At 42.1% G+C, this 19,002-nt stretch overlaps 1 protein-coding gene across 1 annotated transcript; it reads left to right on the top strand.

Moving 5' to 3' along the window:
- Positions 1-554: 554 nt before the first annotated feature.
- On the top strand, positions 555-5,674 carry vvl (ventral veins lacking). The gene is given in 1 exon segment (XM_064691353.1): positions 555-5,674. A coding segment is annotated over 1 exon segment (2,292 nt). The 5' UTR covers positions 555-1,441; the 3' UTR covers positions 3,734-5,674.
- Positions 5,675-19,002: the final 13,328 nt, after the last annotated feature.

Genomic DNA, 19,002 nt, shown 5'->3' with positions numbered 1-19,002 from the left:
AACAAAATGAAAGCAAAAGTTGGCAGCCCAAAGTGCCAGAGCGAACTGAACAAAGCTTCCTGTGGCCGGCGCGCAATCCTGTGCGGAAAAGCTTTCGCGTCGAACAAAGGCCTCTGCGCGCGCCTCTTGCGCTCTCGCTCTCCCTTGTGCCGGCTGCCTGGCAATTAAAAATGTCACTCTGCATGGGAATGCGACGCTGCTTGCCTGCTTGCTTGCTTGGCCGTTTTTTTGGTGGGCGGCACTGGAAAGCCAGCCAGCAGTCGAGCCCAATAGAGCGCAAGTCGATTTCCAGTTACGGCTGCTCTCAACGGCCATCTCGCTTGCACGCGCTGCCCACATACAGTCGCACGCATGCCGTCTCGCTTGCGCACATGGCGTATTGGAAGACACGGGTTGAAAACTGGTTTCGCCGCGCGAGCCCAATACAGCTGTGTGTGTGCCTGTGTGTGCGAGTGTGTGTGTGCGTACGCGCCGTCGTTGTCGTTGTTGTCGGCCGCCGTCGTCGAGAGCGCCGTCTACGTAGCGCCGCTGGCCGCTGCATGACGTTAGTTCACTTCGATAGCTCTACGAGTTTGCACGTGAATTTGTCCCATAGGCTCTCCTCAGTGTGTGTCTGGGCGCCCGTCTCTCTGTGTGTATTTCATATTATTATTATTATTGCTATGTGCGCTGTGTGGCTGATCCGAATCCGAATCCACAAAAAATCTCAATCACAATTCTGAATGCCGAATCTCATCTCGCATCTGAATAGTATCAAGCTCTTCTCGATCCAGCTGAAGATGATGTGTTTGTGACTTGACAACGACAACAATCATTCTAAAAAAAAAAACAACAACAACAATAACAACAATAACAACAACAGCAACAACAACAACAGCAGCAACAAATATAACGTAAATTCAACAACGAAATACGCAAAATATTGTCCAAGTGCCAAGTGTTTAAATCCAGCAACAAAGTGCAACAATTACAAGAAGAAGCAGAAGAAGAAAACAAAAAAATAAATAAATCACGCAATTAAAAAAAATATATACGAAAGCCGAATCAAAAGTAAATTTTTTGATAAACTGCGCAATTTTTACGAAATATTCACACAACAATTTTGCCGTGCAACATTTTTGTCGTCGCGCCGTCGGTGACGAAACTTGTTGACTGTGTGTGTGTGTGTGTGTGTTGCGTGCGTGTGTGTGCGCGGCTTGTGTGTTGAGTGTGTGCTGCGTGTGTGTGCGAGTCGCGCAATCGGCCGCCACGCCCACATTTTTACGTCGCCACGTTGCCAGTAAAAGACTTCAAGACGGTTGCCTCACGGTTCGAGTGGAATGAGCATAGGGACTCAGGTCTTCCTTTCGATCGATCGGTCTACAAAGTCGTTAAACTGAGCCCCAACTTGGAGCCCTACCCCGCCAGCGTGGAGGGCCTGAACAGCCCCAGAGCGGTGGGGATGGCCGCTACCTCCTATATGACGCCGCCGAGCGGCGATCTTGACATGGCGCTGGGCGGCGGCGGCGGTGGCTATCACACATCCTCGCCCCGATCCGCTGCCGATGCCGGTGAGATGAAGTATATGCAGCATCATCATCATCATCATGCGGCCGTTGCCGCGGCAGCCGCCTCGGCATCGCACCACCAGCAGCAGCTGCCGTCGTCGCCATCGCCCAACGGACAGGTGCAGGGCGGCGGGCAGGGCAACAGTTTGGGCGGCCTGACGCCCGGCTCGGGCCTGGGCAGCTGGAGCGCCTTGCATCCGGATCCGTGGTCGCTGCCCACACATCATACGACGCACCATCATCCCGCCGCCGCCGCTGCCGCAGCCGTTGACTCCGTCAAGCAGGAGATGTCACATCTGACGCAGCAGACGCGCATCCAACAGGGCATGGCCTCGCCGCACGCGGCCGCCGCGTGGCATGCCCCGCATGCGGGTCACTATGCGCCCACCGGCGGATCGCCGCTGCAGTATCATCATGCGGCCATGAATGGCATGCTGCATCATCATCCGGCCCATCATGCGGCGCAGGTGGCGCCACTGCATCATGCGCTGCGCGGCGAGTCGCCGCAGCTGCACATACACGCCCATCACATGGGCGGCGGCGGCGGCGATCGCGATGCGATCAGCGGCGGTGAGGAGGACACGCCCACATCCGATGACCTGGAGGCATTCGCCAAGCAGTTCAAGCAGCGACGCATCAAGCTCGGCTTCACCCAGGCGGACGTCGGCCTGGCCCTGGGCACCCTGTACGGCAACGTCTTCTCCCAGACGACCATCTGCCGGTTCGAGGCTCTACAGTTAAGTTTTAAGAACATGTGCAAGCTGAAGCCGCTGCTCCAGAAGTGGCTCGAGGAGGCGGACTCCACCACCGGCTCCCCGACGAGCATTGACAAGATCGCCGCACAGGGTCGCAAACGCAAGAAACGCACCAGCATCGAGGTGAGCGTTAAGGGCGCCCTGGAGCAGCATTTCCACAAGCAGCCAAAGCCCTCGGCGCAGGAGATCACATCGCTGGCGGACTCACTGCAGCTGGAGAAGGAGGTGGTGCGCGTGTGGTTCTGCAATCGGCGCCAGAAGGAGAAGCGCATGACGCCGCCGAACACGCTCGGCGGCGATATGATGGACGGCATGCCACCGGGCCATATGCATCACGGTGGCTATCACTCCCACCACGACATGCACGGCAGTCCGATGGGCAATCATTCGCACAGCCACAGCCCGCCCATGCTGAGCCCCCAGAACATGCAGTCGGCGCACCAATTGGCGGCTCACTAGCAATCAGAAATCCAGGAGTCGAACTCAGCTGCAGCTGCGTCCACTCCTGCCAACAGTCTGCACCAGCAACAACAGCAACAGCAGCAACACCAACAGCAACAACAACAGCAACACCAACAACAGCAACAGCAGCAGCAGCAGCAGCAGCAACAACAGCAGCAGCAGCAGCAGCAGCTCACGCCCAATACGCCCTCCTCTAGTGCGGGCTCCTCGGTGACAATGACCAGTCAGGGTCAGGTGATGTCGCCGCAGAGCCCTTTGGGCAGCTCCTCAGCTGGTGGTCAGACGAATAACAATAACAACAACAACAATAACAACAATAGCAGCACCAACAACAATAACAACAACAACAACAACAACGAGGAGCAAGTGAAGCAACAGCAACAACAACAGCAACAGCAACAACAACAGCAACAGGCATCCAGCATAGCAGCCGCTGCAGCAGCTGCCATGTACATGGATCCGATGCGCTACCAGCACGCGCACCATGCCCATCATCCGCACCAGCATCCGCATCTGAATCCCGCGCATCATCCGCACCTATTCCATACCAGCGATCAGCTGCAGCATCCGCACGCCCAGCATCTGCAGTCGCAGCAGACGGGCGGCGGCAGCAGCAGCTCCCAGCTCTCGCCCGGGGCCGGCAGCAACAGCGGCCTGCCCCTGCAGCCGCCCAGCGCCGCCTCGCCGGGCTCGGCGTCCAGTGTGCTGGGCGGACATCTCAATCTGAATGCCCACTCGGCGGCGGCACTGCACCAGCATCATCATTACCAGCACCATCATCACCAGCAGCACCATCATCATCAGCAGCAGCAGCAGCAGCTGCACGCCCGTCGCCTCTTCGAGCTGAGTCTGCAGTTTGGTGCGGCCGCCGCACCGGGTGCAGTGCGTCATTTCAATAGCTTTGGCGGCGGCGGTGCGGGCGGTGAATAGCATTCGTCGGCCGCCTGGTTTGGCTACGAGTCCTCCTAGGACACAATGCCAGACGGGTGGCCGGAATGCAAGCGCGAGCAGCCCTAAAAGCGACCACATCCTCGTCCTCGTCATCGTCGTCGTCGTCGTCGTCGTCGTCCAAGGGCTGCTCCACACACGCCACACTTTTACCAGTGCATTAATCTGTGTTACAACTTGAACTAAGTAGTAGTTAGGGCAGTGGATCGATCGGTTAGTTGAATACTCTTCTATACACATATATACACACACATATATATATATATATATATGTATATATATGTTATATATATACAGCCTGGCACCGCCGCCTGCCGCCTCTGCCTGTCGTTTCTTTTCTATATACATACATTTATTTTTGTTTCCAAACTTTCAAAGTTTCAAAAACTTTCTAAAACTCGATGTAAAAATTTAAACAAAAAAACACGCAATTCAAATCAAACGTGAAACCAAGTGATGTTGTTTTTAAATCTAAATTAAATAAAACAAAAAACAAAACGAATTCAAATCGTATCGAATCGAATCGAATCGGATCGAATCGTATATCGATAACTAGCTAAAGTGCGACAAGTGTTGGGAAATGCGCGAAAATACTTAAAACAACTTTTGGCCTTCAGCTGCATTCCATCAAGCAAGGTAAATCTTAAAACCATATAACCACCAACCACGCCCCCAGCCCCTAGCTACCATTTCGCAACACTTTGTCGCCCGTGTGGGTTAAGAGATTTAGCAAAAAAACAAAAACAAAATAAAATTTAATTGTTTAAGGCAATGTAATGAATATAAATAATTAATTAATATTGTAGCGCTCAAGTGGTTCAAGCCGCCACCGCAGACTCTGATGACTCGGTTCTAGCTAGGGTTATAGGTTATATATATACACATACACCCAGATATATATATATATAGCCAGTAGATTGTACTCTATATATAAATATATATATGACAAAAGTTAAAAAACATAAAAACAAAACTTAGAATTTAGTCAAGAAAAAACAAAAAGTAAATGAGAAGAAAAGCAAACATTCTGTAAATAAAACTACAGTTAAGTCATATTTTTAGCTTTAAATGCAATTGTAGATTTTTTAATAAACAAAAAACATAAACAAGAATAAAATTACAAGAAATAATATGGAAGAAAAAAAAAACCAACCTAAATGAAGCGAAAAGCATGAAATAAACATAAATTGTAATTTCTAGGCCCTAATTTTATGAATAGGCACATGAAGTTTAGTTACTTAGTACTGTACTTTCTATATAAGCAAATCGAAAATACACACCTACACACAACCACACACACACACATAGCTAAATCTTAAAATTTAAACGAAAAATAATCAAATACACAAAAAACAAAAGCTAAATTGTAAAATATATAATTGATGTAAATTTTGAAAAAAAGTCCAAAAAACAACAAAAAAAAACACTTAATAAAAAACTGAAATTATTTCAAACAAAAATAATAGATGTGTAACAAACAAAAAAAAAAAGAAGAAAACATTACGTGCTTCGTGTTTTTTGATATACATACGTTCAACTTTTATAAAAGTGGCCGTTTTTTAATTTTTTATTGTATAAAAACAAAATGAAAATGAAAATGAAAAAAAAACAACAAAAATATAAATACGAAAACTTTTAACTATTACTTAAAATTGCTTTTAGTTTTCTTTGGGTGTAATTAAAATATAAAAAAAAAACTTTTGTTTAGTTATTTTGTTTGGTATGTTGAAAACTATGCATAAAGAGCGAAGAAGATGAGAGTACTTGTCCGCAGATGATAATGATTATGATAATGATAAAGATAATGCTAATGATGAAGAAGACGAAGAAGTTGAACAAAAAAATTTTAATGTTTAAGCCATGCCCTCAATTGTATAATAAATTATGCTACAACAAATGGAAGCACCAAGTCAACAAAGCGGTGCATTCCACCCACAAATATACACACACAACCACACACACTCACACACACTTAAACACAGAGAAATTTAAAACCAAGAAAACAAAGCAAAAAAAAAAACAAAAGAAAAAACCTTAAAAAAACAAATAAAAGAGAATATTATTCGAAAAAAAAAATAAAAAACAAAACAAGAATTTTATTTGCCAAAATGTCCTTTTATTATTATTTAATTAGCGTTAACGGCCGCTCATTATGCTCGTTTGCCATTTACAGTTTACGAGTCGTTGTGCCTGACAGTTTTACAGCCACATTACAGCGTCTCCTGCCCCAATTGTTTTGAGCGCCAGCCGATGCCAAGCCGATTCCCAATTGGATTCCGATTTCGATTCCGATTCTGATTCCGATTTCAATTGCGATAATTACGGGTATTATTATTTTTTTGTTTATTTAAAGTGTTCGAAATGCAATTAACAATTAAGTGGGCATATTATAATGCGATTGCCTACGTCACAATTAACTAATAACAACCCCCCAAACCACCGCTCCCATGCTGCAGCGGGAAGGGGTTAATGTAGGGTGTCATTAACAAGCGTTTTATTTGATTCGCTTTTTATAGCGCTTTAAATAAAGTTGCGATTGTGCCCGGGTCAGAGCTCATTAAATTCAACTCCTGGCCGATAATGGCCTAAATATTAAAGATTAAATATTTAATTATTATAACTATATAAACTAGATATATAACTGAAAGATTACGGATCGAACCAAGGAAATCTACTTAGCTAGCGCCAAGGGCCAAGCGTCGGCAAGCTGAGCACGAAGTTCCTCCGTGCAGACAAAATCAAGTTTAAATTAGAAAATAATTAAAAGAATTGTCATCCTTATTTATTTGAGCCGCGCGACGCCGCTTAATTTCTTATTTGAACAAATATAAACTTAAATCAGGCTCAAGTCTTGCCGCTTCGACTTACTTAGCAGCACTTGGTTACTTTGCTTAATTTATAATTTATTAACTTCCGATTATAGTATTTTTGTTTTATTTTTGTAGTATTCGTCTGCTCATTGCCCTTTACTCGAATGTGGTGCACGTTATTTGCATTAAGCCCATAATTTAAATGCATTTATTATTTTGCATATTTCTCTGGAAGCTGATTACAAATTTCACGCACAAAATATTTCGGTTGGTAATTTTGCATAAAAATTGCATCAGCCTCTAACGTTTTTAAGTCGAAAATATAATAATAATAAAAAGAATAAATAAAAAACAAAAATTAAATGCAGAATAAAACAAACAAATTGCAAATGCGCATAATTGAAAGCCAGTTTGAGGCCTCAACAATATATAAAAGTACGTTAAAAAATTATACAGATATATATATATGTATATAGAAATATATATAATACAGATATATAATACAGAAGCGTAATTGCAATAATTTGTATTTATGCGTCGGCTTTCATGTTTTATCAAAACAAAATAACACTCGAAAATTATTATTATTATTATTAAAGTGTGTGCATATTTCTTTTTAATTTGAACCTGTTGTTGGTTCGGTTTAAAGTCAACTCTGTAATTTGTGTTTTATTCTCTAAAACGCCCACGCGTTGCTCCTCGTGCTCTCGAACAATATATTTATAGGCAGTTCTCTTAATTACTATCTAAAAAGAAAGGGAAGGGAATTAAATGTGATAACAAAAAACATGGCTGCCTACAGTGCCTAAGCATATATCTATTGCCACCTGCCATTTTGGGGTTGTTGTGCGAGCACACACACACACACACACACACACACGCTCACACACAGAACGTTGCAAACACACCCACATAGATAAAACCTGCCCCTAGGCTAAATAACTTTTTCAACTAAGTAGCCAGAAGTCAAGTTTGACCGTAGAAGAACGAAGTTTGAATGCTCTACTTGAAATTTAGTTTGGTGAGGGTCAGTTTTAGTTTTACTTATGAAAAGAAAATATATTTGGTATTTAAATAACAGGGAGATAGATTTGGGAAACTGCTAACTTTGGGTTAGAATATATATTTATTTTTCTTAAATTGCCAGCAAATATCTCCAATTGTGACGCCTTTTTTATACTCTAGTTCAAGTATCCTCCAACATAGATCTATATTTAGCTTCTGGTTCAAGTATTCTTCAATGTATATCTATATTCTAGTTCTACTGCAAGAATCCTTTACTATAAGCCTATATTCTGTTTCTAGTTCAAGTATCCTTCAATATAGGCCCTCAGCTTCTGGCTTTTCAGTCATATCATATTCCAAATTCTATCCCACTTTCATTTAGTCAATAAATCAGGCATTAGAATAAAGCACAATCAATTAGCCATGCCGCAACCTAATCACATTAAAAGGTAGCTAACATTTGTGTACATTCTCTGGTAGGGTATTATTCGAGTACTATTTGCCGCGTGTCAAGCCCTGTGACATAGTTCTAATGCCCGCAGCACAAGGGGGCTATAAATGCTTATTCACATTACGGGCATATATATGATAAAAATGTAGTCATATAAGATGGCAAATTGTAGTTTTCATTGGTTTTAATGTGGCCGTGCGTGTTAAGTGCGACCGACATCGAAGCTGAAGTCGAAGCCGCAGCCAGAACCACCCCCTCCCGCTGCTGCCACCAGGGGCACGGGCACGGGCACCACCTTAACAACCACCTCACCTCAGTCCGGCTCACAAAACATAGTTCGTCGCAGTTCCCTTTCCGCAAAGCGATGCCGACATTTTCATTATTATTTCGAGTTGGCTTTTTTATTATTTCGCGTGGCAAAGCTTTTGTGCTCGCCTTGTTGTTGTTGTTGTTGTTGTTGTTGTAGCTGCTGCTCAGTTTCTCTCTGTGTATGTATTTTTGGGCTGCGTGCATACAACCGTGTCAATAATTACCCGTGGGACTGACACGACCAACGAGAATCATTCAAATGTTGCAAAAGCGGCAGCCACAGAGCCCCCACAAACAATGGCTAAAAACAAAAGCAGAGACAGGCAATGCCGACGCCGACGTCGACGCCGACGCCGACGCCGACAACGGCAGCAACAGCGACCCAGTCGAGAGAGTCGACTCGAGACGAGACGAGGCGAGACGGGGCGAAAGACAAGTGGAGAAGCAGGCACAATGGCAATATGCTTGGACGCCGCCGCTGCCATTGTGGCACTGGCAAAATGGCTGACACCAGTGGCCAGAAGGCGACCCAGCCGGGCTGACAAGCTGGCCAACTGACGAGCTGGCCAACTGACGAGGTGACGCACTGACTTGGACTCCGGCTGGGCGAGTTTTCACTGGGGTGGCATTGTGCTCATTATCTATGCTTCCTTTGGGAATTTTCATTTTCTTTTAAAGTTTTTCGCCGCTGCGCATTCGTGTGCGACAGTTCCGAATAGGAAAGAAAAACATTTCAGCGATAGCCAACACTGCAAAAGTAACCAAACTTTTCTATACATCTACATATATACTCTCAACTTTTACTTATAGCTTGTAGATGTGTGTCTTATTTCACTTATGTAAGCGGTCGGAGACACATCTCCGACTCGAGAACTACACTAATTACAAAAATTGATGAGCTTTTAAAGCGAATGTGTCGATTGCTGTGACGAAAATAGTTTTAACTACCCACAATAACACCCACAAGCATATTAAGCTCTGACTTTTCCAAATGCAGGCGAAGCAAACGAGACTATCACGCAGCTAGTCAGAGAGAAAGAGACAAGGAGAGGGCGAGATAAAGAGAGAGAGAGGGAGAGCGACGCCTACCCCAAGCGACAAACGAGACGAACGACAGGCGACACCTTCGACAAGGCACTTACAAAGCTGATCAGCAGACACCTAGACAAATAATGCGGGCATGCTATATATGGTAGATTGCTGTGATATAGGCAAGCTATAAGACCTGGGAGCTGCTAGAAAAGTTGGTGCTAACATATAAGAACTCAGATGAAGCAGAAGTACTTGGGCAGAGTCTGCAAAGACATTATTGAATGCAATGCCCTCATTGATAGCAATTCGATTTGTGATACTATTAAAAGGGTAGGAGGATAGGAGATATTTTCTATTTTACTAACTATGTGTCATTTTATGTTGTTTATTTATTTATTATGGCTTCCAGCGTACCTTAAATTTAAATAAATAAAATGAACACATAATAATTAAAACTTTTAAATAGTCAAACAAAAGACGGAAATAATATAGGCAAATTATTCATAATGTTATTTTATTAGCAGAAAAATAAAGCTGCATATTAAAATTATTATATATTTTTTAATTTTTTTAAATTTGTTTTTATAATTCCTATCAAAACTTTCATTATATATAAAATCTTTAGAGTTAAACTCTTATTGAAACTAAACAAAGTAAGTGAAATCTTAAGAGCTAAGCTACAATTGCCACTAAGAAAATGAACGTATATCTATAACTGTAGAGTAAGACTGGAAAAGAAAAAGTCATGGCATGAAATTGAAATTTATATAGATTGCCCTTGTTGTTAGGATAAAGCAAGGTCTTTAACATATTTAAATGCTTGCAGGAAATTTAGATAATTTTATAAACCCTTACATCTCAATCCTGTCCGAACTTTTGCACAACCTTTACGAATTCAGAGCTCTGTTTTAATCGCAAGCCTGACAGCTTGAGCTGCTAAAGTCATTTGTCTGTTGGCTGTCTGCTAAAGAAACTCATTTGGCCGCCCTCGCAGTCAATTAACAGCACACTCGCGTGTGTGTGCATGCTCGCACACACACCCAGAGGCACACACACTCAAGTGTTTTGGCTCTGAGCAAACAGGCAAATATCTCTCTTCTCTAATAAACAAACTCAATTGAGGTATGAACCATGACATTGTCTCGTGTGCAGTTTCGAGTCAACTGTTGAAAATGCGCGGGTTATTAATGGCTTTATAAGCTGCTGCCGCCACACACACTACACACACACTACACACACACTCACTACACACGCGCACACACACTCGCCAATATAATGTAGACTTTGGCAGGCAAATTGGACGGGCCACTTGGACAGGCCAGCAGCTGCAGCCAGCCAAAGAGCCAAGTGCCAGCGATCGCTGTTCGCTGCTCACCGATCGGTGATCGGTGTGAGGTGATCAGTGATCAGCGGCGGTGATCAGCAGCGGCGCAGTGTCAAAGCCAACCACTTTGCGCGTTTTCATAACAATTTTTTTTTGCGCTGTTGTTTGCGCACATTTTTAACGTATAAATAAAAGCGTGACATGAGCGAGAGGAGGTGTGCGGGGTACGGCTAGTGGCCAAGTCTGTTGGTGTGTGGGCCAACCTGGCCCAGGTCGCACAGCCAAGAAATATTTCTCACACACAAAACGCAAACGCAGATGCAGACGCAGACGCGACGGGCGGCGCTTGACATTTTGGCAAGCAAATGGAAGGCAACAAGGTCGCCCAGAGCTCAGATGGCTATCGAAACGCAAATACTGGCTGGCGGCGGGCAGCAGCCGGGCAACAGCCGGGTAGCAGCCGGAGCGGAGCAAGTGCAGCATAGAATTTCAAATTTAAATTTTTATTGCACAGTTCGTGAACGGACGCCGGCGGCGTTCTCGGTCAAGTGCAAGCATCAGCTGCTGCTGCTGCTGTGGCTGCTGCTGCTGCTGCCATAAATCTCTTAATGAAAACCGGCAATAAACTTGGCCAGCTCGCAAAACGCCGGCGGCAAACGGACAAAAATCCCGAGCCAAGCGCGAAAAAATGCGCAAAAGAATTAATAAACAAAGTAGCTGGGCATGTTGGCATGCCCACTCTTTCTCTCCTGGGATGCACTTGGTCCAGCCCCCTTCACCCACTTCCCCCCCACCGCTCCACAGGCTGCAAACGGACAAGTTATTTGCTGCGCATGCGCGCACGTGCTCGCTGCTTAATGTGCGCGCAGCGCAGCCGACGTCGACGTCAACGTGGCCGCACGTTTCAGCGCTCGGGCTGCGCATGCGCATCATCAAAAGACGTCGTCGTCGTCGCCGTCGTCGTTGTCGCTGTCAGCGCTTGGGGCAGCGCCGCCTGACGTCTAGTCGCATTTGCATTTCTAATTTTTGCATATTCGCATTGCCATGCAACTCGGGGGCGTTGCATCCACCGCAGCCGCCAGCAGCCGTGTGGCAACAGCAAATATTGGAGTCAATCGCGGAGGTGTCTCCACAATCGTTTGTGTTTATGTATCTTAGATGTCTAGGCTGACCAACCGATCACTTCTCACAAACAACTGCTTGGACCGTGTATGCAAGGAATCACAAATGGAACAGGTAAAGTTCAGCCGATTCTTATATTTATTCTAATTCTCTAGCCAAAAATAATTCTCCATTATATTTTTACAAATGAAAAGATTTTTATTTAGTAAGATCCCCCGTAAACTTATTTACTTGAAAATATATATGTAAATATCTACTTACCCCAAAATTCACAGCGTCACGAGCGGTTAGTTCTTCTATTAGTAGGAACATGTTTTTATAAAAGGCAGTTATAAAAACACATCACCGAAAAAACAAGAAAAAAAAATGAATTAGCTTGTGAGAGTAAGACTAAGAGAGGAAGAGAACAATAGAGTAAATTTAAGTGAGAACAAGAGCAGAGATAAATTTAATAAAACTACCTAAACAACTTCTTAAAAAATTAACAAATATTTCAATCAAGGCATTGACAGCTCCAGGACTTACTCGAATTCATGAGAATCGCGTAGTAAAAAAAGTTAGTGTTACTCTATTTTTCTATTTGCAGCACGGCGGTAAGTTAATTGAATCTGCTTTTGGTATGAGAGAACGTATTTTCAAACGTGCATGTATACATACCTACACACATGCATACATGCATACATACATGCATACATACATACATACATACATATATACATACATACATACATACATACATACATACATACATACATACATACATACATAAATACATACATACATACACACATACATACATACATACATGCATACATACATACATACATACATACATACATACATACATACATACATACATACATACATATACATACCTTCAAAAACAGGGCTTATAGCTTTTCCAGCACGACTAGATAATGTAGCCCGCTACTCATAGCATGAAAACCTGCTGGCCTAACTTGAATTCATGAGAATCGCATAGGAGGGCAGTAAATATAATTATGTTATTTCAATTTCTAACGCAGCGGGAAGAAGATTTGGTTTGGGTTAAGTATACATATTTGCTTATATGCATACATACATAGTCTCATGCATACATACATGCACATATGCATAGTTTAAAGAAATTATAAACATCCCCAGCCAATTACGATTATATTTTTTTTGTCATTTTAAAAGCATTTTAAATTATTATTTTTGTTAAACAGATACCGGTTAACCGATTTCCAATATGTTTTATAAATCAGTTACAGCTAGAAATAACTCTGGGGATTAAAGCAGCTTTTCTACCTATCGAATTTTCGCAAGAAACGAACTTGTATTTCTAAATGAATGTATTATGGGCCTCTATTGTTAGTCTAAGCATCCCAAAGCTCTACTCAACTTTGGCTGTTTGATTTAGTTTGAGCGTCGTCAGTTTGTCTGGACTTTCGAAAAAACTATTCACTAGGGATGTCTCGTCATGGGTCTAAAAATATCAGTTGATTCATCCAAAGTCAACAGTTTCAGTAGCAACAACAAGAAGACGAAGAAGAAGCACAAGCATTGTAAACGCATTTGAGTGCGGTTGCCACTGCGATTGCTGCTGCTGTTGTTGTTGCTGTTGTTGCTGCTGCTGCTGTGGTGTGTGTTGTTGTCGGTGGTTGAGGCAATTGACTACCGAAAAGTATTAAACAAAAAGCTCTCGAAGCGCGCCCAGCGAACTGCGTCGAAAACCAATGCAAACAACGCGCAGCAGAAAAAAAAAAAAAACAAAAATAAAAAATGTTTAAATATTTGCAAAAGAAATCGTTGGCGAAAAAAAAAACCTTTGGCAACGCGGTAGCCATAAATCAAAGTCGCGTTAATGAAAGCGCAATTAAAGCGGGCTGCCAGAGAGTGGGCGGTGAGCGGGGAGTAGTGGGAGGGGGCGGGTGTGGGGGGGCAGGTACATACTTGAAGTCGAGGCGTATTTGGGCCAGCTTTAAGCGCAGGAAATTAAATTTTATGATGCCGTTGCCAGCCAGTTGGCCATTTGGCCAGCCCAAGCCCAAGCCAATGCCAATGCAATTGTTGCAGTTCGCAGTTGTCGCGACTGCAGTTAAATGTGCAGCCAATGTTGTTGCAGTTTCTTTTGCTGTCTGAAAAGTTGCACAAGGTTGGCCACAACAACAACAACAACAGCGACTGCCGCGTAAAGTTTATGCAGCGGCGCGACGGCGGCGACACCTACACCTACACATAAAGAGAGACCCGCAGAAACCGCCGCCGCCGCCCCACACCTCGCTGCAAGCGCCCGGACCAGACTTGACCTACAAAAGCCATGGCGACCATGACGCCCCTGGGTGTACAGTGTACACTGTGCAGACACAGACTTCGTCTACCTATTGACAGCTCAAGCTGCGCCATTTATGACCAATTTGGTCTGACGTCAGCGCCGGACTTTGATGGTCTCTTAACATTAACAATAATAATAATAATAACAATGCCACACCCCTTTTATAACTAATGAATGACTAACATCATTTTAGGCAGCTATTTAAGCCAAAATATTTCAACACCTGCTCATCGTATGGCCAAAAATAATATTAATCCAGTTGACACAAAATGAGATTGTGAACTGAACTAAATAAGTTCAAAGATTGTCTTACATATGTTTTAGGCTTAAAATATTAATATTATTTTGGTAAGGTGCCTTAAATTTATTTATCTATTAAAATCTTTCTTTTGTAACCATAATCAAGTTCTATTCAAGCTGCAAAAGAGACAAATTTTGGTAAATAATTATAGTTATAAGTGTAATAATATATTTTTGTATAAACATATAGTTCAGTATTTTCTTTTTGCTTCGATTTCAAAAATTTAAATTAAACATATAAAAATAATATTACTTTCATATAGTTTTTACCGTGAAATTAAGTACTTAAAAAATCGTTTTTTTTTTCTTTAAGGTGTTCGATCCCTAAACTACATTCGTTTCTGTGCGACGTAGATTTTAATTGGATCGTAATATTTACCTTCAGTGATTTGTTTTTTTTTTTGCAAACTAAAGATTTGGTTTAAGGTACAAAACTTTGAAGGCAGATCCTGCGCTATCAATTACATTCATCTACCCATATTTAATAGATAGAAATTGGATTGTCAGTTCAAATTTTTGCGCCTTTTGTATATGAAAATATGTATTTGGCGATATTTTCAGTGGAATGGGCGCTTTATTTTAAATTAAAGATTAAATTTAAGGCAGGGAGGCTCGCCGCCTAGTTTTAAATGTGAAATTTAGTTATGCGTAATTGTCTGCGTTGAGTTTCAATTCGATGTGCTTGTTGTTCATTTCCGCTTCCAATGGCAGGTTGCAATTTGCACGAGTGAATCGCAAAACCATCGTGAGATCCACATAAAGTTAAACAATTCGCAAAAGCGGCTTAATTGAAATAAAAAGTAAAATCGTATGTGGCTGGGCAGGCCGTCAACTCGTTTGGCTGTTGGTCGTTTGGCTGTTTGGCTTACTGACCATCAGCTTCATTACCATTAAGCGACTGTGGCCACAAATCATGCATTTAACGCCTTCTTAACAGACCTGCAACTTTAGCTGGAACTGGGCTGGAGCAATGGGCCGGCCGGCAACTGGCAGCTGGGATGGCAACTGGGCTGTTGTGTAGCGCCGCAATCAAAACGGGCAATAAGCATGCAAAGAAGCCACAGCAAACGGAATGAAATGAAATCAAACAGGATCCTGATGAGCAGAGCGGGTCTGAAGCCGGAGACGTGGCCGTGGCAATGGCTTTTTGTGGTCAGGTGTAAAGCTGTGAGAATGTGTGTGTGTGTGTGTGTGTGTCTGTCTGTGTGTTTATTGAGTTGTCAGGCAGGCAGCGCAGCTTAAGCTGAAGGAAGCCCAAGTCCAAGTTTAAGCCACAGGGCAGCCTGATGAGCTGTTGATGTTGCTGATCGTGCTAGTTGACAATTACACAACGAGCGGGTGACGGGAGACGGAAGACAGGAGACGCGGCGAGGCGAGGGGCGCAGGAGAACGAGAACGAGGAGCAGCTAATGGAGCGATCGTTGGCCAATTTTATGGGTGCAGCAGACAATTGGCTACCAGTTTTCATGAATGGAAGCTGCCCAGTCATTCAGAGAATCAGCCCAGCAAGTGGCTGCTATTTCCATAAAGATAAAAACTGATCAGCACTGCTAAAGATTTGCTAAGTGCCAGTGTTGTGTCAGCTTGTAAATCAGTGATGGTCAACTTTCTGCAGTGTTGTCAATGTCAATCAGAGTGTGTAGACAAATCAATGTGCAGATGATGAAGATGATTGCAAAAGATGAACTGAACTGATGTAGAAATGTAAAATATTTCATATTTCATCATATAGGGCACCCAAGTAAATGAACTTTGCCAATTGCCAGTGTTGTGTCAGTTTGTAATTTAGTGAAGGTTAACTTTCTGCAGTGTTGTCGAGGTCAATTAAAATGTAGACAAATCAATGTGAAGATAATGAAAACGATAAAAGATGAACTGAACTGATCTATTAATATAAAAGAAGTCTATCATATTTCATCATCCAGGTATATGAACTCATTTGCTAAGGGCCAGTGTTGTATTAGCTTGCAAGTCAGTGATGCTCAACTTTCTGTAGTGTTGTCAAAGTCAATCAATGTGGAGAAGATAAAATAGAACATGATTCTAAATGACGATGTCTGACAATGACGCAGTAAACCTTTTAATGCTTAAAACTCTTCTTTAGAATTCTGGATTTATATTAGACATATTAATTTACTTCTCATAAAAAGTAAACGGAACAAAAGCAACGGCTAACTAAGTATGTCAGCCAGCTGTCAAATACGCCAGCGTCTGTCGATCGAATACAAAGTTTGACTAGTCCACAGACGCAGAAGAAGCAGCATAAGCAGATAACTAAGGCATTCTTGCTGTGCGTTGTGAATGGACCCAACAGCTTAATCAAAGAGGCAACAAATCAATCCATCAGTTATTTTAGCCATTTACATTTCAGCCAAAATAAAAGACTTTTTTTTCGCTTTTTTTATTGACCCCAGTTTGCTCAACCCAAGCGATATAGCTATGTCGTATTTATTTGTGTATTTGGTTAGTTAGTAGTCACTTAATTTATAAATATAAAACAAAAAGAAAAGAGAAGCAAACTCGAAGGCATAAGGCACTTAGCAGATCGGACAGATCCCAAAAAGCAGCAAACCAGCCACAACAAAATTAGCCGATCGTTAAAAACCTGACACAGGCGCACGTGCCATTTTCGAAATGCTTAGAGCCCGAAACGCCTCACTACACACATAATAAGCCAGCCGGAGACAACAATAATTTCACTACAACAACAAAAACAAGCACATCGTAAATACCTTGCCATGTTGTAGCGTTGACAATTTTGCGTTAAAATTTATTAACCAGAAATTGATTGGCCCAAACGGCTATCATCTGCTGTGGCTTTAAGTCGAGCTCTCTGTAGCTCAGCTTCATAATTTACCATTAGCTTTGGCCAAAACAAAAAATATATATATGTATATACTATATACACGCATCTATAAAAACCCAACGTAGAGACCCCAAAACTCAATTCGACTTTTATCATCTGCCGTTGTCTTTATTTTTGTATTTTTTGTATTTTTTTTAGGGGGTTTCGATAACGTTGAAATTTCGCATAATTATGATGCCTATAAATTTGTTTTCTTTCATTAGCTAAAGTTTCAGTTTTCTTGTTGTCTTTGCTTTTGTTGTTTTTCATCTTAGACGAAGGTCAACGACGATATAAAAAACAAATTTTATGGTCCGTTGCCAACACAACCAGCCAAAAGGCGCTTCACTCGGAGGGCGGGAGGCGTGCCGCTAGGCAGGCGGCCCAGTCAAAACCCCCCCAACAAAGCCGAATATTAGTCTGTAATGCTGTGGAATCTGTTTTGTTTTTAATAAACGCTTTTAAAATCGATTAAACGGCTATGATTGTTAGCTTATTGGCAGCGTCTGGTATTGGCATTTTCAATTTTAAGGGATTTAAGCTTCAATAACAGCATTTCTATGGACTGCAAAGTGAACTATTATTATAAAACTAAATTAAGTTATTCCAAGAACCATTATATTTAGAAACTAACTAAAGGAACTGACTAAACGAATGAGTAAGAGTGAGCAGTCTCTATTTCAACCTTTTTATGCCCCAAACTCATTGAATATGCGTAAAAAGGCTGTTTTTGTGGAGATTTATGTAACAGGCAGAAGTAAGCATCTCCGACCGCATAAAGTATATATATTCTTGATCAGCATCAATAGCCGAGTCGATCTAGCCGTCCGTCTGTCCATCTGAATATATGAGCTCGTTTATCTCAGAACCTATAAAAGCTAGAGACTGAAATTTTGAACGTAGGTCCACCTAGTGTCCGCGCAGATCGAGTTTGTTTCCGATAATCGATAACTTGCCCAGTTTGCAGGCAATCGAGAAAGACCGTTTCCGAAATCTTTTTCTTTGAGTAAATCTCGTTGGTTTTTAGAGATAGAATCACCAAATTTGATAAGTACCCTCCAAAATAGTATATACAGATCAAATATCTTTCCTTTTATATGCTATTGGAGGAAAAAGGTTTGGGTTATCCTTTAGTCGGGCAGTCCCGTCAAGAGCATTCTAACTTCTGTAACTTTCGGGTTACATCTTTAAGAAAGAAGAAAATTTCTTTTTTAATAAGCACCATTGCTGAAGTATATAAATTAGTTCATTTTATCATAAGTTTCTAAAATCAAGCAAAAACATTATCGAGCTACAAATTTCAAATACTTCGGATATGACTTAAATTAACTACGCAAATTTAACTCTTTCTTTTATTAATTTGAGCCTAAGTGCCTGCTAATCTTTATTGCTTGTTTAATGTATTCCCAGGCACTAATGAAACTGTAAACTAAAAAGCCAAGTGCTAGGAAACAATTGCACCTCAATTATGAGCAGTAAATATTTCTTGGCCAAGCTCATTTGCATTTATTCTTTCATTTCGTTATTTTATTGGCACTAAAATGTTTATTTGTTTTCATTCTGGTTTTGAAATTTGTGCAATTGCATGCAAATGTTTTTTATATAGTGATTTTTTAATGGGCACTCAGTTCTGAGTGTGGGGCATTTGTGCTAGCCAACCGAAACTTACAAACTCTGATAAGAAACCGAGGCGAGACACTTAAATTTAAATCAATGACATTTTTGGGTGAAAGTTTTGTTTTTTTTTTTTGGTTTTTTTGTTGGGTTTGCTTGAT

The sequence above is a fragment of the Drosophila montana genome, unplaced genomic scaffold (genome assembly GCF_035044405.1).
Source record: "Drosophila montana isolate Dmon_TW-CO22-7 unplaced genomic scaffold, ASM3504440v1 contig_3438_1, whole genome shotgun sequence".
Lineage (NCBI taxonomy): Eukaryota > Metazoa > Arthropoda > Insecta > Diptera > Drosophilidae > Drosophila > Drosophila montana.
Note: the sequence above shows the minus strand (reverse complement) of the source record. Positions and strands in the feature narration are given on the sequence as shown.